The sequence below is a fragment of the Cyrtonyx montezumae genome, unplaced genomic scaffold (assembly GCF_038088225.1).
Source record: "Cyrtonyx montezumae isolate F1298 unplaced genomic scaffold, pur_monq_1.0 scaffold_11, whole genome shotgun sequence".
Taxonomy (NCBI): Eukaryota; Metazoa; Chordata; class Aves; order Galliformes; family Odontophoridae; genus Cyrtonyx; species Cyrtonyx montezumae.
This window is the reverse complement of record NW_027071837.1, coordinates 17942490-17969915: the sequence shown is the minus strand read 5'-3', so window position 1 is coordinate 17969915 and position 27426 is coordinate 17942490. Positions and strand designations below refer to the sequence as shown.

At 36.1% G+C, this 27426-nt stretch overlaps 2 protein-coding genes across 4 annotated transcripts in view; both read left to right on the top strand.

Annotated features, from left to right (window-relative positions):
• Positions 1-8214, top strand: part of FMR1 (fragile X messenger ribonucleoprotein 1) — a 29698-nt gene extending 21484 nt beyond the window's left edge. Inside the window, exons 11-15 of one of the 3 annotated variants that reach the window (XM_065729743.1) lie at positions 232-318; positions 1511-1706; positions 2937-3116; positions 4447-4529; positions 6239-8214. In XM_065729743.1, coding sequence (XP_065585815.1) covers positions 232-318; positions 1511-1706; positions 2937-3116; positions 4447-4529; positions 6239-6400 — 708 coding nt within the window. In that variant the 3' untranslated portion in view covers positions 6401-8214. Of the gene's footprint in view, positions 1-231; positions 319-1510; positions 1707-2936; positions 3117-4430; positions 4530-6238 lie in introns of those variants that run through there. The other 2 variants (XM_065729744.1, XM_065729745.1) reach the window with 2 other exon arrangements.
• Positions 8215-11776: 3562 nt separating this feature from the next.
• On the top strand, positions 11777-26129 carry FMR1NB (FMR1 neighbor). The gene is made up of 6 exons (XM_065729796.1): positions 11777-11852; positions 17206-17319; positions 18889-19026; positions 21728-21824; positions 25150-25288; positions 26087-26129. The coding sequence occupies exons 1-5, from the start codon at positions 11777-11779 to the stop codon at positions 25250-25252; spliced, it is 528 nt and encodes a 175-aa protein (XP_065585868.1). The 3' UTR covers positions 25253-25288; positions 26087-26129.
• The last annotated feature ends 1297 nt before the right edge of the window (positions 26130-27426 follow it).

The window sequence follows — 27426 nt, the reverse complement described above, 5'->3', positions numbered from 1 at the left end:
TTCTAAGCAAGATTAGCTTTTAGCACTCAGAGAATTTAGTCCATGTAATCTAGTCAGCAGAAAATTTAAATATGCTGTTCTCTTATTTTTGAATTTATGCTTATCCATATTGTAAAAATTGTTTTCTATTTATAAAAGCGTTAGGTTCTCTTTGATACTTCATCAGTATCACTAAACCATATTAGTAATCAGTAACCATAGGATTAATGTCACTGTGCTACTGTGTTTTAGGGAATGGTACCATTTGTATTTGTGGGAACCAAGGATAGCATCACTAATGCAACTGTTCTTCTGGATTATCATCTTAATTATTTAAAGGTGAGGATAAAGCTGCTTCTCTACCACTGCAATTTTTCTAACAATACTTAAGGTGTAAAAGGAGGATGATGAACAAAATCTATTCAGGCCCCGAAGGCTTTTGAAAAATTGGTATTATATCCAGTCAATCTAAAAAGGCTTATTGTAAAAGCCACAATGGTTATTCAGTCTTGGTTTGTTTTTTGTCTTTTTTTTTGGGGGGGAAAGAATCAACTATCAGAAGGGTCAAGTAAAAAAGTAGGTTTTTTTAGAATGCACAATAAGTGGAATAAGAAACAGCAGGAAAATTATTTAAAAGAAAAAGTAGATGTTTTACATACAAGGAAGAGATAAATCCCATTTCTGTAAGTACTGAGGAGGCTTGCCAGTGTCCTAATTGGAATAGATGGCCTCCAGAGATGCCTTTCAAGCTCAGCTGTTCTCTTGTGGAGGTGAAATGCTTTTAGCTTTAATAAATAGATTTCTCACTTTAAAAAAAAAAAAGAAAGGTTACTACCAGCTGTTGGTATTATCTAGGCAACTTCTCAGACTGTGACAGAAGTACTTTCTAAATGTATAGCTGTCAGTAGCTCCTGTTTGTGTCTCTTCTAGTAGTCACCTGTTCAGAAATTCCATGTTCAGACTTTTTGTCTGAGTTACAGGACTTTGCACTCCATGCTTGATTGCTTCCTTATTCCCCTAGTGTTGTTCATTATAGTCAGACAGAATTTAACAACACTGTAGGCATTTATATGTAACAATGTTATTACATCATAATTGTTTAATTTTGTATTTATTATATGAAAGTATAAGAAGCTTGTGTTAAAATCACAATAAGTTTACACCATGCTATTGTTGGGACACTATGAATGGATATAACTCTACTCAAAAGTAAAGGAATGTAAATTTCACTGTTTATTTAACATCATTTTCATAAAGGAACTACAGCTAACTATACTTCAGTATAAAATTTTTCTCATGAAAATAGTCAGTAGGGATGCTTTTTCTTATGTATGGTTTTCAAATAAATTTGACAAATGTGCAACAGTGAGAATTGTGTGGTAGCATACTGTTCTATGTGTTAGGATTTTTTTTTGTAAACAGAGTATTAAAGTATTAAATTATCAACAGAAATACTTATTTTTCCCCTGATAAATGCATTTGTATCATCACATATGGTTACATCTGATGTGTTATGCCTATGTTTGTACAGGAAGTGGACCAACTACGTTTGGAAAGATTGCAAATTGATGAGCAGCTTCGACAGATTGGAGCTACTTCTAGGCCACCACCAAGTCGTACAGACAAAGAAAAAGGATATATGACTGATGATGGTCCAGGACTTGGAAGAGGTAGTCGACCTTACAGAAACAGAGGGCATAGCAGACGTGGTCCAGGCTATGCTTCGGGTAGGTAACTAGAAATGTGCTTACAGTTTTAATTGCAGACAATTATATATTGCTTTGGTCAATGGTTTCTTGAATCCTGTTCTATTAGTAGTTAATACTTGAGGATTGGCTGTTACAGGGATTTGGAAATGCAAGTGTTCAAACAAAAATTCAATTCATGTTAAGTAATAAAATTTGAAGACTGTTTAGAGCTTTATGCTGTAGAAAACATTCTGATGTAAAATGTACCGCTAATGTAATCTAAAATGTTCTTTCATGTAGCTTTTGTCTCTTAGAGCACATATATGTATAAATTACTTAGGGCAGAGATTGTTATTTTATCTGTATTTTAAACAGTTCTTACTAAGGCTTCTGTTTTCTTTTTTCCATCTAAGAAGTATTTTTGTATAAGTAGAAATAAAAATAGAAAATAAATAGAACTACATGCAATATACAAAAAAAGTGCTTACCTCATATTATGTTCAATTTTTTTACTAGAAAAGCATAGTCAAGAAAATACGGTTGTTCTTTTAAACCTTGTTATTAATAAATAATTTTGAGGCTCATACTTCTTCAGAGTTGCTTATAACCTCAGTATCAAGAATAAAGGCCAGCTGATATTTGTCCTGACTGAAAGGCTTGTATGAGCTTGGTAAAACAGTTCTGGAATATGTGCAGTGTAATAGAAGAACAGTGTTTTTTTTCTGCTGAAGCCCTTTTATGTTTGTTTGTTTGTTTTTTTTAAAGGTAAGAGCTTACCTGGCTAACAGGTGTTAATGGGAAATAAAAATTGGGATAAAGAATGAAATTTTATCAGCAAAGGTGACCTTTTAGCTACAAAAACTATGGAATGGACAATATTTTTAATCTGATACATCGCTAACCTTTTTTTTTTAATGAGGGAATGTTGAGTGTGAGCTGATACAGGACAACTTAAATTCAGGAATTTGATTTCTGTTAAATATGAATAGACTTACTAAATTTGCAAAGCAGACCCTGTGGCGGATAAGACTGTTAAAACCAAGTAACTATGGATGTGTGCACACAATTGAAACTGAAGTGTACTTTTAACTTACTGAAAATACCTGTATTCACTTTTTGAAGAAGTACATTTGTGTTAGAGATTGGGAAACAAGAATTCCAAAGTTGTTGAAAATGAAAATTTTCAAGTGCAGGTGCGTATTCTTCATTCTGTTGTCATACTGAGCTACACTGGCACACTTTGGGTTGTTTTTTTTATCATTTTGATAGGAACTAATTCTGAAGCATCAAATGCTTCTGAAACAGAATCTGATCACAGAGATGAACTTAGCGATTGGTCATTAGCCCAAGCAGAAGAGGAACGAGACAACTACCTTCGCAGAGGAGATGGGCGAAGACGTGGAGGTGGTGCGAGAGGGCAAGGAGGGAGGGGTCGTGGAGGATTCAAAGGTAAATCTAGACTTAATTTTCCAGAAGGTCAGTGTTGTCATCCTTAAGGAAAGTTCTCTCAGCCTCTTGTTTCATGTAATGTACTTCAACCTCCTATCCTTCCCAGAAGCCCTCTTCTGAATTCTCTCCACTTTGTCAGTCTCCGTAAACTGAACACTTTACTTAGTATGTGTACTGAATGTTGAGCGGAGGGGAAATCCCTTCCTTTGACCTGCTGACTATGTGTAGTAACACAACTCATTATTCAGTTAGCTGTCACTGTTGTAACAGCATGATTATGTCTGTTAAAGTTGTTGTCCAGCAGGCATCCTTTCTGTGGAGCTGCTGTGTAGGTAGTCTGCCTACAAACATGCTGTTAGGTGGAGTTACTCTGTTGAAGCTGTGGGACTTCAAAATCATCTTTAACATTAATGAGCTTCCCGTCAGCCAATTCCTTCAGCATGTTGAGGTCCTTCTGATTGGCAGCCCTAACCTTCAAGTACATAAGCCACTGCTCAGAGTTTGATGTCATCTGAAGACTTGCTGAGAAGACATTCTGAGGTCCGTTCATGCACTGTGTAATGAATTCCTTCCCTGCATCAGTTAGTTGTGATTACATTTCATGTAGTTTGCACTCCTAACATGCATCTTGACTCTAGCTTGTGGATTATGTCATCACTTACAGAGGTTAAGGTATCAAAATCTATTTTGGGAATACGGATGATAAGAATGTGTGATATTCTAAAAGATCATTCCATGTATATTGCCATCTTCTGTATTTGATTTCCATGCAATAGGGTTATATAGGTTTGTAGTTTACATGTTGAATGGAAAGGACCAGACGAAAGTTATGTGGTAGAACTCATTGGAGTTAAATTCTTTCCTTACTAATGTGATTTTTTTCATTAAATATATTTAGGTAATTATTCTATAACTTGCTTATTTCTTGAAATGCTTTTTCAAGTTATGGATATTGCTTAAATTAATAAGATTTAAAAAAAAATAATACAGTATTTAGAAAGGCATTACAGAAACTGTAAATAGACACAATGAACTTTAATAAGATTTAACATTTTTCTCCTTTGGCTGATCATTTTGTAGGACATCTTCAGTTGCCCTCAGGAGATGGTCTTTCTTTAACTTTGCTGTGGTTTTGTCTACTGTCTACTTCTACTGAGAAGATTTTGTGTTCATTCTTCAGTCATAGTTTAAGAACTGTTGCTATCTTATCCGAGGGTATTTTTTAATGTTCTTTAGGATGGAAACTTTGAAGTAATCACCTGTTAGGCTCTTGAATTTTGTTTAAAAATCCTACATCCTTATTGAAAAATGTAGTGAATTCTTTTTGCAGGAAATGATGAGCAGTCACGAACAGATAACCGTCAGCGTAATTCAAGAGATACAAAAGGAAGAACAGCAGATGGATCTCTTCTGGTAATTTTTATCTTCTTAGATCTATGCACTGTTTAAAATTTCATGAGCATTATATACTTACATTAGATTCTTCAGAACAGCAGCTGACACAATAGCCTTGTTCATTTGTTGTTGTTTCATAACTGAGTTTACAAGAACAGCGTTGTTCTGTATCATTTTGTAGCATATGTGCTACTTGATACATCAAGTAAAGATACTTGTAAAGCCTAGTGTGGAAGCTGCCCGTCTTTGTTTTGCCATCAGTTTCTGAAAGTGGCACTGTTTGATTTTTAGCTCAACCTGATGACAGGTTGACTGATTGTTTAGAGCTTATTTCCTGACCTTTTACCTTGGATTAGAACTCTGCTCATGAATCCTGAGGTTTTATTAGACAGCTTTATATTCTTTATAATTATTAGCCTTTAAGTCTTCATTTTTTTTCTGTTGAGACATTGTCTACTCTTGTTTTTATCTTTTCAACACAAGCTGTGTAAATGAGGAAAATGAATACTTAAAGCATTAAGTATTCAGGTATGTGTATTGCAGCCATAATCTCCAGAGAAGTTAAGTAAATGAAGAGACAGTTCAAGTCATATATTGAAAATATTTTGTAGATTTTTACAACGGTACTGGTACAGTTTTTCAGGTATGTTTCATTGGGCTGAGTTGTTTAAACTGGTATTTATTTTATGTATATACTTGAAGTTTCCACAAATGGAAACTATTCTCACTTCACATGCTAACTTGCAGACCTTCAACCATCCGCAACCTTACCGCATAGGATGAGTTAGACTGGGAGGAAAAAATGAGTAGCTGCCACCTCCTGCATGGTGTTACCATGTTACCACCAGTCATTTTTCTGAAGGGATTGAGATCATTCTTTTTTGGTTAATCAGAAATTAACTTCATAGTTAATTAGCTGTTACCTACTTTAAGTAAGTAAAGGAGGTTGAAGCAGATGAAGGCAAATGCTGATATTAGAAAAAGAAATTTAAGAAATTTAAGAAATAAGTGATATTTTTTTCCTGTTGCTCTGAGATTTAGATGAAATACACTATAATATAAAGCTAGTACTGAAATACACTTGAAACCTGACAAGTCATAAAAATTTCTTGTATATCAAGAAACAAGCTATTAGTAGCACTAAGGGACAACCTCCTACAAGTAAAATACTTGTAGTGCTTGTTTAAATGTTTATAAAATCTGTCTATTTGTAACAGGCATGCAAGTCTTTTTGGTGGATTAAGTGACTTTTTTCAGGTGCAGAAGGTGTGTGGGTGAATTACTTTTTATTGTTGATACAATTTCATGACTTTTCTAGGATCCCTTTTTCAAAATGCTTCTTTACAGCTAGGAACTTGAATTATTAAAAGTAAGATGATATTTCAAAGTTCCAAGTGTAAGTTCTTCAGCTTCCTCTTTTCCCCCCTCGAGGAGGTGTGAGTGCAGGGAACACCTTTCAAAGGCTAGGAAGTCTACGGTGTGAGGACTTTTTCATTTGTAGGCGGCATTTTTTGTGATTGTGTTTCAAAGAACGTGGCATTTTCAAACAGAAACACAATTGTATGGTGCCTGTTTCTGCTATTTATCTTTAATGAAGCCTTAAGGATATGGCGCTATTTTTCTTCTGATTTTAATAAAAAGCACTCCTGCCTGGCTGCAAAGGCAGCAAATACGTAAGGGGTAGATAAAAGGAGGAGAATGCTTTATATAACTCTGACTTGTTCCAGATCAGAATTGACTGCAATAATGAAAGGAGTGTTCACACTAAAACATTACAGAATACCTCCAGTGAAGGCAGCCGGCTGCGCACGGGTAAAGAACGTAATCAGAAGAAGGAGAAAGCGGACAGCGCAGATGGTCAACAGCCGCTGGTGAATGGAGTACCCTAAACTGCATAATTCTGAAGTCATATTTCCTATACTGTTTCAGTAATTCCTATTCTATGTTAGAGAAACTTGTTAGGCCAAAGACAAATAGTAGGCAAGATGGCGCAGGGCATGAAATGAACATATGTTCTCTGTTAGCCTTTTTTTTAACATCAACAGTATGCAGTTGTTTTCAGAATAAAAAGTTAAAATATTTGCATTAAAAAATATCTGAATTTCCAAAAATTGCTTTCAAGTACATATTGCACTTCAAACAATTAAAGAATCTTTTGTTTGTTTTAAAAATACTGAGCTGTGCATTGGTAAACTTTTTGTTCAGTTGTACCATTTTAACGCACTGGGTCAAAATCGCTGCTCAATTTCAATTTTCAGAATAAATAGTGTTTGCAGTAATCAAATTGGCTTCTGTTTTCAATCTAACTTACAAGTTCTTCATGAAATGCTATGTCGTTTTATGTCCTGTGTCAGTTCACATTCTGGTCCACCTTTTTCAGTATTTTAGTGGACCCTGAAATATATGTGATGTAACAATTGTCATTTTCATTAGCAAAAAAGTTGTATGATCTGTGCCTTTTTTATATCTTGGCAGGTAGGAAATACTATATTTGGATGCAGAATTCAGGGAAGATGAGTTGGTAACACTAAATGTAAAATATATGTAGCAATCCTTGTCAGATGTTAGTACTTTATAGACAAGTGCATGCTTTCCATAATTTTTTCTTTATGTAAACATTGGGTTATGCAGTTATAAGAATAGGAAATTTATTTTGCACTGAAAATTTGGCAAATAGTGTTACTGAAAAGGGGTTGTAACTTTTTCTTTGTAGGCAGTATAGATTTTTTTTAAAAAAATTAAATTTAAAAAAACCTTTCCATTGTGGAAGACTTAGGGGAAAAAAAGAGAAAGAAACAACAACAAAAAAAAACAACTCGTTGTTACTAAAGGAACAAACGTAACTTGTTCACAACTAGCAATGTGTGCCTGCTGTTTGGCCAGATGACCAGTTTAAAGCGCTAATGTTTTTCATCCTCCCAAAAAGTTCTGAATTGTTCTTTTAATTTGGGGACTGTCTCAGGAGAGGTAGAAAAAAATCATCCTCCTGGAAAGTTCTGGTGTAGTAACTGGAGATGCTGTGGGTAGAACAAATCCATCATATTTTGAGGTACAAGGTCTGAATTACTAGCTCATTAGAATGAGATGCAGAATTTGATCCAAAGTACAGTCATACACTAGGAAGGGTGGGAAGTAGTGGGAGAAGCTGTGCTTTCTTTTATTTTTCATCATGCATTAAGCTTAATGGGCACAGCTGTATAAGGACCTCCATTTTCATCAGTTTTTTATTCAGATTACTCCAGAATGAGAGCCACTGATTATGTACAGAATTGTACAGACTTGACCTTGCCTTTAGTGTATTTTGTGAGTTTTGTTTCTTTGCTTCCTACATTCACGGTTTTCCTTGCATACAGGTGAGAATACTAAAAATGGCAACAAACTGCACATGATTTAACAAATATAAAAATGTCTTAAAAAGTATTGCCAAACATTAATGTTGATTTCTAGTTATTTATTTTGGGAATGTATAGTATTTGAAAACAGAAATTGGTACCTTGCACACATCATCTGTAAGCTGTTTGGTTTAAAATACTGTAGATAATTAACCAAGGTAGATTGACCTTGTAATGTAACTGCTCTTGGGCAATATTCTCTGTACATATTAGCTACAACAGATTGGATTTTATGTTGACATTTGTTTGGTTATAGTGCAATATATTTTGTATGCAAGCAGTTTCAATAAAGTTTGATCTTCCTCTGCTAACTGATGTTGATGCAATCCTTATAAATGATTGCTTTAAAAATCTCAAGGCAAGTAGAGAAAATGTTTCTGTTTAGACCTTAACTGTAGCCTTTGTTACTTCCACATTCTTGAAAAATTCTGAAGTATTAACAGTTTTCAAAAATATGGCACATAATGCTCAAGAAAACGATCTCATTATGAAATGGTACAAAACCTGTTGAGTTGTCACACTATATGCACTATATCTCTTACATTTAGTGGTGGAGTTTACTAAGGTGTTAACTAGGTTAAATGTGAAGTTAAACTACAGTCTTGACTAATTAGTCATGTTCCATTTTCAAGTGCATTTTTGGAATTATGACCTTTCAGTATTTGTGTACTTAACATGTATCCCTTTCAATTCAAATTCTAGTGTTTTTAAATGTTATTAAATTTAAACAAATTAAACTGTGAATCAAATGTTTAGTTTTATTTTGAAAAACCATGTGATGTTGGGGAAAAAAAACATTAACTTGAAAGTGCAACAAATGTCTGATGCTTGAGTTCAGGTCTGTCGTATTGGTAACTTATAAAGTATGATCTAATGAATTAAAATTATTTTAAAAATAAAGTTCTTTAAAAACAGTGAGAGCTATTTGTGAATGATGCCAAAGTTTAAATTCAATAGGGTTAAGCTCAAAGCCTTATAAATTAGCAAAAGTTTACGGAAGTCTGTGCTTACTTTCTGTATTGAATGCATTTTTGTTAATACTGGTGGGTAGTTAAGAATCCTAGAATTTGCTTAAGATACTGTCAGGAATTAAAATCTTTGATCTTTTCTGTCTAGCTTGCTTGAAACAAAAATCATCTGAGGATGAGCATTTGTGAGTTCAAGAAGCACATCAATTAACTTGAGTACAGAAACTTTTTAAATGATTTATTTATAGATTGGCTTTTTCTACCATCTTGTGTCACTAAAATAAAATAATTTTTGCTTGTCTGTTTCAACAAGCCAAAAACAAGCACAGTATTGCAAGTAAATTGAGCGAGTAGACTGCGTTCTTTGTAGGAACAGTTACTGTGAAAAGTAATTTATTTTCCTGAGTTGCAGCACATTTTATAACACATTGAATATTAAAAGAGAAGATTAAATAGCCTCCAGTGTACTTAGTGTATTTCTCAGATGCTTCAGGAGCCCTGGTGTATGGTTCTGGTAAGTGGTGTGTTCAGTATTAAACTGCAAGATAAAAGGTGAGTCTCAGGGTTTATTCTATATAAAGTATTTTAACAACGAAGCTGTAGCAGCTGTAATAGTAGAGAAGTGCGTGTGTGTTTTAGTGCTGATTCTGTTACTTAATGTAGCTTTTACAGTAGGATGTGGGGAGTTTATAATCAGGTTGAACATAACAGTAACTTAGGTTTTCATCTTTAAAGATGCTAGTCGAGGAGTCTTCAGCTGTGTTTCAATTCACATCACAATGGCTAGAAGAAATACAGTATCTGATTGTATAAGGTATCTGTGCTATGAAAATTGATGCTAGTTTCTTCAGAGTTAAGTGTTCTGAAAGGAGTCCACTTTGGTCTACGGGATTGTGCTTTCATGAGTCTCACTGAAATTGTCAGCTTTCACCTGACATTTTCATCCTTATTTACTGTAGGAAGGAATATGTTCACTGCAATAGCTTTCAACTCTCTGAAAGTATGAGTTTTTCATAGCAGCCTGTGGATCTTAGATCTTATGCCCATAACAAGGAATGCATCTTTCTGTTCCTAACAGTCTTTTTCAGGTGTACCTCGTGTCTGTTGCTTCCGCTTGCATGGTACACAGATCACTGATCTTGAGCAATTCCTGATGGAGATAAATCATACTAAATGGAGTGCTAACTAGTTGCTACTGTTTTTTCTGTTGTTTGAAGCCTATTTTAAAGAAATCATTAAAGTAATTTCTGAGTGCCCTACGAAACTGATCATTAAAAAAAAAACAACAATTACAGCTGTGTGCTTTAATTTTCTTACTTGAAGGTTCAGTAAGATGAGATTTTTATTCAGTGCAAAAATATGAGAAATAGAAACATTTCCAATTAAAAAAAAACTAATTTAAATGAAACTAGCATTCCATGGATGTACTCTCTGTAAATAATGAGGGACTCAAATATTTTAGAAATTGCATAGTATAGTGAAGATTTGTTTGGAGTCGTATGGGGTATTAGATGACATTTATTTATTTATTTGCGTGTGGGCTTAGTCTATACTAAAACCTCAAGTTAAATCTAATAAAATCATTTGTCTGTTTTGAAAAGTGTATTTTAATGGCCTGAAGTATCCATTATACTGGTCTGCTTATGTGTCTAATAGGTGGTATTCCTGTATTGTAGTAATGGCACAGACGTGTTCTGAACTTAGTGAATTAGAAGACTTAAAGTCTTCTAACAGTCTGCTCTTTGGGAGAATGACTTTTTCAAACTGCATGTGCAGCTTTTTCTTTTCTGGCCTGTCAGAGATTAGGTTCAGTTCCACATCTGTATTGTTCATTCTGAGCTACGTCATAGGTAACAAGAGGCCCATTGTGATGTTTGTTCTGTCTGGGGTTGCCGTGCGCAGGGTAGACGTGATCTTGCTGAACAGAAGAAAACAGAAGGAAAGTATGTTGGGGAGAAACTATAATGGGTGTCTTGAAAATGTGATTCTTATCTTCTTTTAAGAGTTACATATATGTATATATTAATAAGTGCTAGCCATAAAGTTTCTCCTTGGGACGGTGAATGTGTTTGAATGTACCTGTGCTGTAGAGCAACATATAAACTGCAAGAAAGCTTTCCTCGTTTAGCAATGGGAGCACAGATACCAGGTGCTTCAAAGGACTGTACCTGTGTAAAACAATTTATTCTCTGTACAGCACTTCAAGTTCTGTTCCCTTTCTAACAATAACCAAATCTCTAGTTTAAGCTGCCTTAATGCATGTGATAAGAACTGGAAAAGGCCTTTTAGAGTATTAGAACAGGAGCAGCAGGCAGTGAAGTTACAGCATCTGGCAGAGCAATTTTCAGAGAGTGGATGGAGATGTAAAAGCCAATGTCATTACTGTTAAATTAATATGAATGACTTAAAGATTTCAGAAGTATTTTTATTCATGATATCTTTTTTACTACTTTTTAAAAATGCTTTTCCTCCAAAGCATTTCATAGTCTCCAGTGTTGAGAAATCAGTAAGCTAAAATAGAATTCTGTTGTAAGCTTCCAACAATTTTGAATTCTTCTGTCTTCATTCTGTTCACTAAGTACAAATTAGAATACTTTGCTGCAAGTGATCTCTCAAGGTGTTATTATCTCTCTCTGAGATACTTTAAAAGAGAGATATTTCCACTTCCCCATCCCGGTTTAACAAGCTGCCTCCCTTATAAGCTCCCTAAAATGACTAATTTCTTCAAAATCACTTCTTATTGCCAAAAGATATTTTACTGAGTTTAGCCTCCTTTGTTGGGAGAGGATAACAGACATTCTGCTCTGTGCAGCAATCTGTCATGTTTGTTGTAATCCATAAATACATATAAAAGAAGATTCTGTGCGTATCCACGTACCTTATTGCTGTTTGTTTTATTACAGTCATGCTTCAAGAAGGAATTGGCACCCGTCTAGCATGGAGTTATGTCATATTGATACTGCTTCATAGCGTCAATTCAAGTGAGTTTTCAACGTGAAAAGCAATTCCATAGAAGCAAGTAATTTGCCTATAAGGTTACAGTCTTGTCTTGGCAGTGATTGGAAAATATTGAAAAACATGAGGAAGTCAGTTACTCTACATGGCATTGGTCAGAGTCCTGTCACTTAAATACAGCAAATGTTTTTTTTTCCACCAACTTTCTTTTTGCCTGTGAGAAATATGTGCTCTTGTTTCGTCCTAAGTATTGCATTTAACTTGCTTTATTTAATTTGTTTATTGATTTTTTAATTTTTTTCCCCACTATGTTTTCCAAGGTACAGTTGTTGTTCCTGTAACCTGTTGAGATCTGATATTTACTTATTGCGGCAGGTGACTCAAAATAGTTAATGATGATTTTTGTTAAGCTGATAACATAAATTCACACAAAGCTAAGTGTGGTCATCTGAAATGTGTATAAAACATCAGCCAACACATTAAGCTTGCCATTGTTCCTTCATGCCTTAATATCTGAGACATTTCCTTGGTGAAAAGCTATTTGCTGCAAAAATTCATTTTGCTGCAAAACTCATTGTGAAATATTTATGTGATACCTAGATGAGTAAGCCATGCTATTAAAAAATTAGCAAAAACATTTTTAATAGGTGTTCCTGTATGATTACTAATACGGATACAAATGCAATTCTGAAGTATTTGATCTGATTTATGTTGATTGGCAGTGCCCATTATACGGTTTGTCTCTTTAAACTCTCCTATGAGTAGTAAGTAGGACAATTATGGTCATCTTTCCAGTTGTTACTTAGCAAACTGATTGCAAGATACCTCAATTCATGAACATCTTATGAAATAATTAGAAAATCTGAAACATCTTTTGTTTGAAACCTGAATTCCTTTTGTCTTGATCATTAAGGCATGTGGAGAAACAATGATAGATGTGCTAATGTGAACTTCGTTGGTCAGTTTCTTGTTGCACATTCATATGAATCCCAATTTTGATATGAATTCAATTGTGCCTATAATGCTTATTTTTCACAAGGCACTGGAAATACAAATTGTGCCCCAAGACAAATGCTGCATTTATGTACTTGAACTAATGGTACTCCTCATTTGAGAGTAACTCAAAACAAACAAACAAACAAAAAAACGGAAGTTATTTGATTAGCTTAGGTTTTGGTTAGGCCATGATCTCACTTTGAGGCGCTATAAAACCGTGAAATGCCTTTCGATAAACTGTCACTGAAAGCTCTTAAGTAAAGTTCTGATGACTTAAGTTTTCCCTGCAGAGGAAAAGAAGGCAAGTAAGTAGGAATTCTGAGTTTCTTCTAAATGGTAAAACATTGGAGTTCCACAATGACTAGTACTTCTGCTTTGATAAAATGAGGTAGAGAGAGAGAGAAAGACAACAAAGCTTACTGATAATAACTTCCTCAAAGCAGTATATTTGTGAGGTGATTGAGAAATCTTGAAATCTTATGATTAGCTGGGAACCACTGAGGTAGCAGGAGAAGGCAGCTGAGAAACGAGATGAAAATACTTCCAAATGATTAAAGAGTTATTGTCCTAGAAGGTGACAGGATCAGCTGCCTTGTTGAAATGCCTCTACAGCAACACGTTCAGCTTGGGAAGCGAACAGGGAGCCACCATGCTACTGGAAAACCATGACATAGTTGCCATCACTGAATCCTGGTAGGATAATTCCCATGTCTGGAACGTGGCTATCAATGGCTACAAGGAAGGGGGGAGGAGGCATTGCCCTCTGCATCAAGGGAAAAATGGAGTGTGAAGAGTTGCCCCTGAAGAATGGCCATGAGCAAGTTAAAAGCCTATGGGTGAATATTAGTGACTGAGGCAACAGAGGGGGCCTTGTGGTGGGGGTTTACTTACAGGATGCCTCATGGAGCAGAGCCACCAGCCAGGAGGTGCTGAAGTCACAGGCTCTTGTCCTGCTGGGGGACAACTGCACGATGATGTGGACGGAAAGCAACTACACTTATAGGAGAGAAGCTAGACTATATTTATTATACTGTCTATACAGTGTAGTGATTTAATGAATTTTAACAAGATTTGAGATGGTTGGATGCACTGGATTATTTACTGCATAGAACAGGGTTAAAAATGCACATACATGAGGCCCTCTCACTGAGTCACAAGGTTCTGTGTTGACTCCTTTTATAAACTCATTGAACCACAGAAATTAAGAGCCTCAGTGCAGCTGAATTCACTCCCAGTCCCAAACTAGGTCAACAATTTATGTCTAAGTGCTTTATATCTTAGACTGCCTGTACACATACAATCTTTTGTGAAGCTAACAAAGCTTACAATCAAAGATGTGATCTTAGGCTAACAGAGCCTAAAACAATTGGTTACTTACCAAGGATCTGTATCCTTAAGGTGCCTTGATGTCAAGGTGTAAAGGATCTCTGCGCAGGTGTAACCTCAAGAGGTGTTCCTGCTCCAGCAGAGATCCAATTGTGCAGCCCACAACCATGCAGCTCAAAGGGTCTCTTCTCACTGTTTATGGGGGGTAAGGTGCTTGACTCATAGGTTGCTTTTTAGGCACGTGGTCAATTGGACCTCAACTGTTGAACCTGGGGTTTACTATCAATTCTTTCAGACTCTGAGGCAGATGGATGGTTGTTTATCTGTTTTAGCTGGAGAATTATCAGTACTGCTGTTCATTTTCTTCCTGTGCAGGGTCTTGTGAGCAAAGTAAGGCTGAAGAATGGAACTGAGGGAAGAAGATGGGTCAGGGAAGGGGTGAGGAGAGGGCACACGCTGTCACAAGTGACCGCACAGTGATGGGGTTCATGCTCCTCAAGAGACAGACAAAATGAGGATGTTACACTTTAGGAATGCCAATTTCTAGCCATAAGAGCTCGCTGGGGATTTGTCATCAAGGTCAAGGCAGCAGAGCAGAGCTGGCAGATAAGGAAATTTTCCTTAGGGCATAAGAACTCTCCTTCCTCAAGTGTAGGAATTCAGGGAAGAAATGCGGGAGGTCAGCATGGCTAAACTGAGACCTGCTGAAATTAGATTGGAAGAAGAATATGTTCACTTAGTGGAAGCAGGGTCAGGTACGCTGGAAAGAGTATAGGGGTGTAGCTGGATGGTGCAGGGGTGGGGTCAGAAAGGCCAACTAGAGGTGAACTTGTCAAGGGGTGCAAGGAAGATTAAGAAAAGCTTTTGTAGGTACATCAACTGGAAAAGTCATAATGAGCAATACAGGCAGGCTAGCAGCAACACACGAGGATTAAGGCTGAGGTATTCAATAACTTTTTGTCTTAGCCTTCGCTGTTAACTGCTCTTCACACAACATGTTTTGAAAGGTGGGGACTGGTGTAGCAATGTTCCTCCCACTATAAGATACACCACCACCACCTGAGGAACCTGAGTATCCATAAGTCTATGGATCATGGTGAGATGTATCCCACAGTTCTGAGAGAGCTGGCTGACATAGTTGCAAAGCCATTCTCAGTTATGTTTGAGAAGTCATGACAGTCATGTGAAGTCCTTCCTTACTGGAAAAAGGGCCATGTCACACCCATTTTTAAGAAGAGTAGAAAGGATGATTTGGGGCACTACCACCCTGTTAGCCTCACTTCAGTGCTGGGGAAGATCATGGAGCAGATCTTCCTAGAAGTTATGCTGAGGCATGGGATGGCTTCTTCAAGGGTGGGTCCTGCCACACCAAGATTTTGGCTTTCTATGATGGTATAACTGTCAGTGGACAAGGGAAGAACCCTTGATGTCATCTATCTGAACTTCAGTGAGACCTTTGACACAGTTCCCCACAACATCCTTCTCTCCAAATTGGAAATATATGGATCAAACTGGTGGACTGTTTGATGGATGAGGAATTATTTGTGAGACCGTAGCCAGAGGGTGGTGGTCAGTGGTTCAGTGTCTAGATGGAGATCAGTGACAAGTGGTGTCCCTAAGGAGTCAGTACTGGCACCAGTTCTCTTTAAGATCTTTGTTGATTACACTGATTGTAAGATCAAGAGCACCCTCAGCAAGTTTGTGAATTGCACCAAGCTGTGTGGTGCTGTCAACATGCCTGAGGAATGGGATGCTATCCAGAGAGCCTGAGCAGTGGCCTAGGAGAACCTCATGAGTTTCTACAAAGCCAAGTGCAAGGTCTGGCACCTGGGTCACGGCAACACCTGTTACCAGGACAAGCTGGGGGATGTAAGGACAGCCCTACCCAAAAAGACCTGGGGTTACTGGTGGATGGCAACTGGACGTGAGCCAGCACTGAGTCCTTGCAGCCCAGAAAGCCAACTGGATTCTGGGTGCATCCAAAGCAGCTCTGCGCTGTGAGACCTCACCTGGAAAGCTGTGTCCAGATGTGGAGTGCTCAGCACAGGAGAGACATAGAGCTGTTGGAGCACATACAGAGAAGGGCCACAAAAATGATTTGAGGGATGGAGCACTTCCCTTTGTGAACAGGCTGAGAGCTGGGGCTGTGCAGCATGGAGAAGGGAAAGCTGTGGGGAGAGCTGAGAGTGGCCTGGCAATGTCTAAATGGGAGCTACAGTAAAGAAGGGGACAGACTCTAAAGCAGGGTCTGTGGTGATAGGACAGGGGAAATTGTTTCAAACTAAACTATTCAGTTTGAATAAAAGGAAAAAGTATCTTACTGTAAGGGTGGTGAAACACTGGCACAGGTTGCCTCATCCCAGAGACACTGGTCAGGCTGGATTTGAGACCCTGATGGAGTGAGCTGTAGGTGTCCCTCTGTTCATTGCAGGGTTTCAGGCTAAACAGCCTTTACTGTCCCTTCAAACTCAAATAATTCTGTGTCAAGTCCTAGAACAGCTCATTACTAGATTTTGAAAGCACTCCAACATCTGTATTCATTAGTTATTTGCTCTTTCCTGTACAGACAGTGGCAGATGTATAGGTTTGATTGTATCCAATAAATCTGCCATCTGTGACATGTTTGTTTGTTTGTTTCTATGTATTTGTTTTGTGTATTTTTGAGTTCTTTTGAGTTCTGATCTTGATCTAAAGACTGGAAGATCTGCTTGCATACATAAGACAAATGCAGCTATAACATAGAATTTTCACATAACCTGCATGTTTTATGTGAACAGTACTCCTTTTTCTCTTTTCAATTTCCTCATGAATTGACTCCTTTATTTAAATTTCACAGCTTTAATTCTTTATTCATTGTGGTTCATGAAGCAGTTTGAAATAATATAATTGAATGCAACAGAAAGACATCTATGCTTAACCTTATTAGCCATCAGCAGTCATAATTCATAATGACTATAAACGCAATCATAATGAAAGATAATTAGAATAAAAATGTCATTCCATTTAATTATTTATGGATATTTTGATGGTAATGAGCTAATCATTATGAGCTTTCAGGTTTTACAACACCAACTCCTAATACTTTGGAAAATGAAGAAGTGGCAACCAACAAACTTAACACGAAAATGAAAGACATATTTGAAGCTGTTCTAAACTTCTTCAAGCCATTGAGTAAGTGCCAGTTCATCACCACAGCACTGTTTCTTTCCTCAGTTCCACCTTTCCTCCAGTACAGACTCTCACTCCTTAAGTGTTGGCACTCAGTGTATTTAAAACCCTCTGTCTAATATTGTAAAATTCACTAGTTCTCATCAAAGTTATTGTTAAATGCACTGTTTGAACCATCACAAACTTGCTTCAATTGCATTATTTCTGTCTTAAAAAGCTTTTCATCATCAATTACGTGACCTAGAAATGGGGGGACGATCTGATGAAGAACTCACCTTCCCAAACTTTCTTGCATCCAATTTGAATTAAATTTTCTAGTCTCCTTGTGTAAGCATGAGAAGAAATACATTCTGCTCATCCTAGACAGGAGAGGAGTTTTGATTAATAGAAGTTACTTCTATTACACCCACTTGTACTACCTAAGGGGTAGTTCAGGGCCTTTAGCTTAGACTGAATAGCTCACCTTGTGAACTGCTGAAATTAATTGATGAGACCTGCATTAGTTTCAGAAAACTATTGAAAAAGAAATCAGAATATAATGTATTCACTAATATCAGTAAGAAAGATAAAATCCATGAAATATGGAAAGTGCATGGTGTGTACAAAATTGTCAAGCCCGATTCCAGAATTTTTTCATTGACAAATAGGAGGTAAATATCACTCGTCACTTAATACAGAACTGCGTAGTAACAACAATGAAGGTATTGATGATAGCCCTAAATTAAATACTGAGGTCTTGTGAATTGCCTGCCTGACTTCCCATTTAGTGTAACTGGATTTGACTACCAGTAATAAAAGTGAATAAAAGTGAAACTGACAACAATGCTGCCAATCTTGGGAGTGGCAGAACCAAATGATGTTTTGCAGCTTCTGTGAAAGTATCACATGAGAGATGTAATATCAAGTTTTATAAGATTTAAATCACGGGCTATATGTCAGATATTTACAGTTTATAAACAATTTATATGTACAGTGCTTCCCACAGAAGATCTTATGACTTTCCACAAATCTATTATTAAATAGCAAATTGTAAATATTATATGTTGTGTTCATTAACCAACTGGATATCTTAGGTTTTTGCTCATATCAGCTGCTTGTAGGATCATGCAATTATGCTGAATGCAGAGGTGGTTTGTTGCAATACACTGTATACTGAACCCTTCAAAAAAAACCTAAGATATTTGAATGTTTACATTTGTTTGATTTGTTTTTTGTTTTTTGTTTTCTTAATTGGAAACAGCGCAGTCAGAAAACTTAGTGTCTTTCCACTTTAGAAATGTAAATAATATATATATATTTCTTTTTTAATCAGTTTTTTAAATGTTTCTTACTGAAAGGAAGCCGATTATTTAAGATCTTGTATGACATGATCGTAGCTTTTCTCTTGGCTTTAAAATAAAGACTAATCAATTTTTGTGAAAGAATTCTATGTGAAAGTCAATGACACTGCTTTTAAGCAGAATTCTTCAAAGCATACTGTGTTTTTATACTATGGCATGAAAATAATAACCTCTCTTTATCAAAGTATTGCTTCTAGAACAGAAATCTTACATTTTACATCTTTTTTTAAAGCTTGCAAACACAAGGAAAAACAGACCTTGGTCCCTTGTCACGCAGGAGGGAGCATTAATGCAACAGAGTGCTTGGAAAATAGATGTTGTCCTTCCAAAGGCAGCTCTGAACTGAAATGTTACGTCCCATTTAAAGACAGTAAGTACTTTTCCTAGTCAGACAATATGATTTTCGTTTGTTTCCTTCTCTAGTTTTTTGAGTCACCATTTATTTCTGCATATAAATACAGAAAAGAATTCATTGATAAATAATTTTTTGGGTGGCTTGTCAAACCCAGCACAAGCAAAGAACATATGATGAAATACAAACAAAAGTAGCTACATCGGTTAGTACAAAGAGACTTTCTTTGTGGAAATGGAACAATGGTGAATTTAATACAAATAAGTGAATCTGTGAAACTACTATAAAGAAAAGTTGAAGAAATTGTGTGTGTTTGTTGAGAAGGATGCTAAATGGCTATTAAATAGCCATAGAAATTGGTTTGAGGGGAGGTTACTAAGATGAAGTACCCAAACTGTTTGGTAGGACCAGACAATATGACAATGGGGAATCGCAATTCATTGATGATTGAGAAATTCAGCTTGGATATTAGGAAACAAAACTTTATTAGGATAGTGGTGAACTTCATGAACAAGTCATGAGAAAATATGGGGTCATCCTTATTGATAGTTTTAAGTCATGGCCTAAGACACAGGTTTCTTTACCTAATATAGTAATTATTTATAAATATAAATAATATTTATAAAATAGGCAATAGTAATATTGCTTCAGGCAGAAGGCTGGGCTAAGGAGTGAGCAGAAATCCCTTACAACCAAAATTTTGATAATTATCTTCTCACGTTCTACCTTTAACATAATGTTTTACCTTTGTTATTTTCTTTGAATGTAGACTTGGTGTGGATGATATTTTTTTTTCTTCTTGTGAGAGAATTCGGTGATCTTGTTTTATATCACATCTTTGCACAGAACTGTATGGTAAACTCAGCTTCACTGAAAGGGAATATCTTAATTTTTATCATATTTTTCCCTGTTTGCATAACATTTATAAACTATTGTTGCTTTTCATTAGAAATTTCCTTCAACAAAATGAAAGATGCACAAAGTTGGAGGCTCTTTTTAGACCCAGTCAGTGAGTTTGTAACAGTCCCATTGAGATGATATAATCCCATTACTCCCTGATTGAGCAGGTTTCCTAGGACTGTATTTAGTCAAGTTTTGAATATATGTCCAAGGTTAGAGACAGCAGAACCCCTCTGGGCAAAACATTCCAGCCTGTAACTTTAGAATCCTAGCAGAAATATATATATCTAGCATATATATATTTCTATCAGATATATATATATATATATACGGAATTGTGCTCAGATTGTGCTTTCTATTTTAATTTGTCTTCTGTCTCTTGTCCTGACAGGAGACACATACCATGTACTTACCTGTTAAGAACAATGTCAAAATATTAGAATAATCTTTGAAGACTTATCATACATTTGAATAGGAACAGAGCCAAATGTTACCTTGATTTTTCCAACATACTATTTCCTTTTATACAGTATTTTTATTCACTGTCAGTTAAGCAGGAACACTTCTCTGACAGATACAATCTTCCCAAATAAGTTAATATGTTAGTACAAGTTAGTAGAAAAGCAACCAGAACATAGAATTTAATGGTTTTGGTATTCTTGATAGAATTCAACATATGCTGATTTCAGAGATTATACTCAGTTTCCTGGAGCTGACTTAGTACACCTATGATATTCAAGGAAATACTTGTGAGCTAACAAGAATTAACTTATTTGCTTGATGTACTTGCTCAGAAGCAAGCAGATGTCAAAACCAAAGTGGAAAATTTTCTTGTAGTTGAGCAACAATATGTCCCAGTGCTATGACAGTCACACCTATTATTGATAGTTAAAAAGGTACCATTGAATGTGAGGCCACCAGACTTTGTTAGGAGCATAATCAAGTATCTTAAGAGTGTTATTCCCCAGTTGTGCTTCCTTATTACATATAGAAGACACGTAACTCTAGTGAGAAGAAAAGCTATACAATGAAAACTGTATATCTTTTCTACATATTTAGGACATACACTCAGGAACTTATTAAAATTAGATATATTTATTAAACTGTGACTGCTTGATTCCTTCTATGGTTTGGAAGTAAATTTCAAGGATGGACTATTTTATCTAATTATTTGTTCATACATTAACTACCTACTTGAATGCTCCAGGTTATACAACATGTGTCCAAAGGAAATATAAACATTTATTGCCTGGGAGCACATGCTGTTTGCCTTTTAGCAATTGTTGACAAAATAGAAGCACTTAACAGACATTACACTCGTGACATTTGCATTTCTTTTTTATGGTCATGGGCTGCACACTTCAATGGTTGTTATCTCAGAGTTTTGTCTTTGACCTCAGTAGGAATAAAATGAAGCTTATACAATATTCTGCAAAAGTTTTGAACTGGAATAAATAAATAGCATTCATTTTTGTGATTTTATCTCCATTTTTAGGAAGCTCTATAGGACTATATACACATCTATGTAAGACTTGTTTGATAAAGGACTCAAATTTTTCACATGTTGGGGTTACTCAAATAGTTATTTCTGAAACGAACTGAAACATTTCTGAAACATTTGGAAATATTTGAACTCCAGTGGTCAAATTTGACTTGATCTTTCTCATCTGAGTGCATTTTAGGACCTACTTTTTTCCCTTTGTGTTGCTAACTGAAGTACAGGCATGTCTGTCTTCAACACTAATCTTTGTCATCTATATCTCAATATGTATATTGGATTTATTTGTAACTATTGCTTCTACTTCTACTTGTTCTACAGATCTGCAACTGGCATTTCGACTATTTTTGCTTGGTGCGATAGGATTTTTAATTTTGGGATGTCTACCATTATTTTGCTGTGCCTGCTTGCAGAGAAGGTAAGCATTAGTACACTAGCAAATAGATTTACAATACATTGCTATTAAATGTCGAAGCTATGGACAGCAGACATATTTAAAACCAGTGTGCAGAGAATAGACTGAGAGAAAAGGAGCTGAGAACGTCATATGCCACCATGAAAAATAAATCCTGCTATTCTAGAGCTACATAGTCAATTTGATTTCAGGAAAAAAAAAAAAAAAAAAGGTGTGTTATTACTCTAGCAGTCTTTCTAAATACTTAGTTATAAAGAATTGGTCTTAATCCTACTTCCCTTACCTGTTAAGGGGCATGAAGAACGTATGGACAGATTGGCTACAGATTAACAGAGAAATCTCCACATAAAGGCCTGAGTGGAACTTGAGCAGTAGTGACTGAACTTGAGTTTAGCTCTGTGAGAAGTGGATCCTGTCCTGGGCAGATTTGCTGATGAATGGAAGAGCAGACTTTTGTTCCCTCACTTCTACCACATTTTTCCTATCATCACCACCACCTCTCCTTTCCATCCCTCCTTCCCACCACGGGTCAGACCTGCCTTCATATCATATCCATATATGTTAGAGCAACTTGGTTCATCTCCTCTTCAGCAGGAAGGGGAAACCAACAACTGCCAGTTGGGACCAAAAAAGATAGCAAAGGAGACTCAGAGAGCAAACAAATCTTTAGAGCATGATGCTACACACAGACCATCCTGTTCTATCCAGAATAAGATTTTAGGACACAGTGGCTTCAGTGCATGGAAGAACAGCAGTTAAAAAAAATTAAAAACAAAAAGAGGGAAGATTTGAGGAAAATTTTTTCTCACTTCATATGTTTAGACAGAAACAACTGTGATGTTTTTTTTGCCACTTGCTTTCTCTCTAAGCCATGAGAAAAAGGGAGAAAAAAATTGCTCTTTTACCATTACCTTCAGATTATTCCTACAAGAGTGGTATTGCTTTTGAGAAGTAATTGACTGCTGCATAGGAAATGACAAATGCAAGTGGGAATTAATTATCTGAAACATAAGGAAGAAATTAATGAGAAAAGGCAAGTTGAAAGGAGCAAGAAGTAGAAATGAGTTTCTGTAGGGGATAAACATAGATTATGCAGTAAGATGGAAGAATATGATGGAAGAATGAAGTAGTAGGTCTTAGCAGAGTAAAAGAGAAGGAGAAGGAGTATACTTCAGACAAAAGTAAATAAATTATTTTAGAGCTTCTAATCTATAATAATATTTTTTGTTTGTTTGTTTTGGGGTTCTTTTTTGATTGTGTCTCTTTTTAGTGTGTTTGTCCCATTGAATGTATAGAACACAATTCAGCCCATGTCTTCTTTACAAGCAGTTTAGTGTCTGATACTGCAAAGAGTTTTGGCACGATATGCATTCTTATGATAATAGGGAAAATGTAAGCTCTACAGTATTGAAATCACTGAACTAAGATGGAGCATATTAACACAATTATGCTTTATTTTTCTAAGGAGTTGGTTCACAGAGACAATTAATACTACAGTTTAGTTAATATAACATAATTTTCTTTCTCTGTGTAGGTTTTTTTCTGAAGTGTTATTTTTTTCCTTTACTAAGATGTTAATGGATTGTGTGGGATTATATACATGCATGTACACACACATAGACTTTACTAATGTGACTGCTTAGCAGATGGCTATTTTCTATAGTGTGCCACATCTACACAAAACCTGCTGTGAAAGTCTCCATATTACATCTTATCCTATGCCCAACAGCTGATTTTCAGCACACAGATAGTTACACTGAGTCATCAGTGACTTGGAAAACAGGAGGCAAAGAATTAATATGAATGTATCATACATTTTCTGTAAAATGAACTAATGTGTTTGTTTTGAGATAATTCACATTAATGTTTAAATTATCTTTTTTGTGGGTGTTCTTTATTTTTTTTCAGTCAATGAAACAATAACTAGGGGTATTGCTGTTCTGCCATGACTTGTTTATTGTTGGTTGTTTTTTTGTTGTTGTTTTTTTTTTTTAATGTAGTGATTAAGCAGATGCTAAATGGTTTTAATTTCCAACATCACATATTGAGTTCTAGGAAAAAAGCAATCCTAAACTTATTCACTTTGATCAGATTTTGCTAGTTTTAGAAACTGTTGCTAGAGGATAGGCCTCAAAAAGCATTCCCTTAAAAATCCTGTAATCTTCTATTTGATTGGAAATGCTTTTCTTCTCATTATCAGTCCTGTATAGTCACTGTTGAGAGGTTCCCACGCTCAGTACCAAAATTGTGCTGCAATGGATGTGCACAGAAGTAAAACACTGTTCTCTAGATCAACCAAAAAATAAGAGGGCTTTCACTGATGAAATTTGGGTTAATTTATTTATTCCATTATGCTTCTTGTAGAGCAAATTCTGAGGTTTCCCATAGGAACCTGCCTTTACTTATTTATTGAAAGAGAGAGACCCCAAACTTGGGTATCTCTATCGAAGGCTTTTGCAGGCATTTATGCTGTGGCTGTTTCCCTACATGACCAGGCTGAGGAAGCGTATATGTAGGAGCATAGAATTCCTGTTATATCTGTAATGAAAGCAGCTAATTTTATTTCAAAGTTTGAGTTGTAACAGTCAAGTTACATTGCTTAAGTTAGTCTGAAGAACCCTCCACAGAGCTACTAAGTTCTGAAATCAGTGAGGCTATGTTACCATGTCTCACTGATGACCTGTGTGTTTTGCCTTCTTCCAATGGTATTTCTTTAGGCAGGAAACAGTATCTAAATGAGTTGGTGTTACCCACTCCTTGGCAGTCCCTTTTGTGCATTATCAGCACAGTGTCTCTTTTCTTGAGACATTCTCTGATTTTTTTTTGTAATCCCTGTTACTGTGTTATCCTATCTTCTTTCTCTCCTTTTTTTGTGTCTTTTTTTTCAGCGTCTTTTTTTCACTGATAACCCCAAGCCATGATGGGCAGAGTAAGACTCTAAAGAGGAAGAAAACAGAGGTGCCCTTACTAATACTGTATTTGAATAATGTTTTGTAGATTTTAAATATTAGTAAAATCTCAGTTTTCTTCTGCTGAATTCTTTGTACAGTTGTAGGAAGCAGGCCTTTGATTTCAGTTGACAAGTTACTGGGAATTTTCTGGTAATGGCTGCAGTTTGACGAATCAGCAGGTCAACTGTGAAATTCTTGAAGAAAATTAAGAGTTGGGAAAACTTAATAAATGCTCTGTCATTCTGTGTTCTATTGCTGAAATCTTATGGCCCCTGAAATCAGTAGTATCTGACTTTTTCTTCTCTGGAGCTAGGCTTTTGCATGTAAAACTTGTGTGATCTGTTATTAATTCCTTCTGTTGTTTTAATATGTTGCAGTAAATGTATCAATCCTTTACAAAGAGCAAACAAAAAAATCAAACAAATTGTGCAGAAGAAAAGAGCAAATGGTGAAGAAATGTATAGCTTGTTACAGAATTGATTTAAAGATTCTGAGGATCATAAATACAAGAGAAAGGTAAACTAAATTCTGAATGTCCCTTTGTTCTTTCAGCTTAGTATTATCTTACTGTTGATTTTATATAGAGTAGTAGACCTATACAAATGCTGAATTCCTACTGGCTTCCCAGTCCAGTAGATTTTGTCACAAAAGCACTTTTCATCACAAATCACCTTCAGTTTCTGCTGTGGAACAAGTAATGAATCCAGCAGAAATTGATTCCTGTCTTGGGATGCTAAATGAGAGCAGTGCAAGTCCTGTTTAGGTCCTGGCACTGCTGCACAAGGCTGTAGGTGCCCGTGCATGACAGTGCCCAAGGCCAGGCTGGATGGGCACCGGGCAGCCTGAGCTTGAGGGTTGAACCAGCCCACAGCAGTGATGGGGCTGGAGGAGCTGTGAAGTCCCTTCCAACCCAAACAAGTATTTTTGGCTGCTTGCAGGAAACAAGGAGCCATTTCTAAGCACTGAGAAACTTTTTCTATGGAAAGTGGTGTTTAATACTGGCATTTTCACATAGCTTCAAATCCTATCATTCTTCCTAAATGCTGAAATGCACATAATCTGTGAATTAAATGCTATTTACTGGACCAAACTGTAGCATGCAAAAGGTGACAATGACATAATAAATAAATATATCAGTGAGGTTATTAGACAGTAAGAAAATACTTCAGTGAAAGTATTGATTTATCAAAGTTGCAAGATGTCCCTTAAGCTAGTTATACTGACCTGTAGGCTTTCTTTTTGTGTGTGTGTGTGTGTTTTGTTGGTTTGTTTGTTTGTTTGTTTTGTTTTGTTTTTTCTTCTCTTTTGGTGTAGAGGACCATCCATGTAATATTGAAGACCTCAAGCAGGAGAAGGACACCAGGATTATGCTCTAACTATGAGTATACTCTAGAGAATGATTTGTTTTATCTTCAAAGTAATAAATTGTTGTCAACTCTTGATAATGCTATTGATTTTACATTAGAAGTCATTAATTTCTGTTTCTTTGTACTTATTCCACATCTCCTTTATGAGAACAATGCTAATGCTGAATGGGAAAAACTGCTCATTTCAGCTCCTGAATGCTGAAGTCACTCTAGGTACTAGTAAAGCATCTTCACAATTCAGAGGTCAGCCTTAGAGTGCTGTCTGGATTAGGAAGAAATAGAAGACGTGGTTGCCATTCATTAAATTGGTGCTGAATTGCAAGCTTACTTGTTCTGATAGTGGACACCACTGTAGTGCAGCAGTGCTACTCCTGCTGAGTCCAACAATTAATTCTTTACCTGGCTGCACAGAATTTAGGAAATGTATTGCTGGACAGTTCCTTTAAAGATGTACTTAGCCCAAGAAATTCAGAAAACTTTAGCATTTCCTCTGCAAATGTTTCTGTTCATGGTATATCACTGCACCACAGAAATTCCTTCAATCTTCAGGGGACCTGTCTCCCAAGGCAGGACCTCAAAATGTAATTTCTTTCAGTCCCCCTGGAGAATAACACAGGGCTGAACAACCAGCCCATAAACCATTGACAGCGTGTCATATTTTTAAACAGCAGAGTATAAAGTAAAGATGAGCACTTAAAAAAAAAAAAAAAAAAAAAAAGTCAGTAGAAATCAACCTCTCCTGAAAAGTAATGCAAACACTGACTTTTTTTCCTCATGTCTGTGAAATACATAGTAGTAGTGTTTCCAAGAACAGTGGTAAATGAAGCTTTACTCTTAACCTGGAAAATAAAGATTATTGTTGATACTTTGAAACTGTGTACTCATGGGATTACCTAGTTCATAGATTGTTCTTAGTGTTGCCAGTTCAAAAAAAAACCCATCACTTAAAACCTGACTGTAGTAGAAGTGAAGTACACATATGGACAGTCTCATGAAATTGATAGAGCATTCAGCCATCGTCAAACGTTAGCATATGCAGAAGTTTTAAATCCTGATATTACAACCAGTGACAGTACCACTGTGTTAGGAATGGCTGGGATATCATTTTGTAAGAAAAAGAATTACAATTCTTTTACAATTACAATTACAATTTTTGATGTTGAGCAGTAGAATGATTCAGGCCAAAGAGGGTTCAGTTTGCCTTCCAAATCTGATCTGTTTGCTGCTTCTTGATGTTATTTTTATGAATTTTGAAGTACGTCTACAAATATTTAAAGATAGAGTTTA

What these genes read in the sequence shown, in the direction of transcription:
- FMR1NB (XM_065729796.1), top strand. Translation starts at nt 11,777, where the DNA reads ATGCTTCAAGAAGGAATTGGCACCCGTCTAGCATGGAGTTATGTCATA. An exon ending in GCTTCATAGCGTCAATTCAA is followed by an intron (nt 11,853 to 17,205) that starts GTGAGTTTTCAA and finishes ATGAGCTTTCAG; the next exon opens with GTTTTACAACACCAACTCCT. An exon ending in AAACTTCTTCAAGCCATTGA is followed by an intron (nt 17,320 to 18,888) that starts GTAAGTGCCAGT and finishes CTTTTTTTAAAG; the next exon opens with CTTGCAAACACAAGGAAAAA.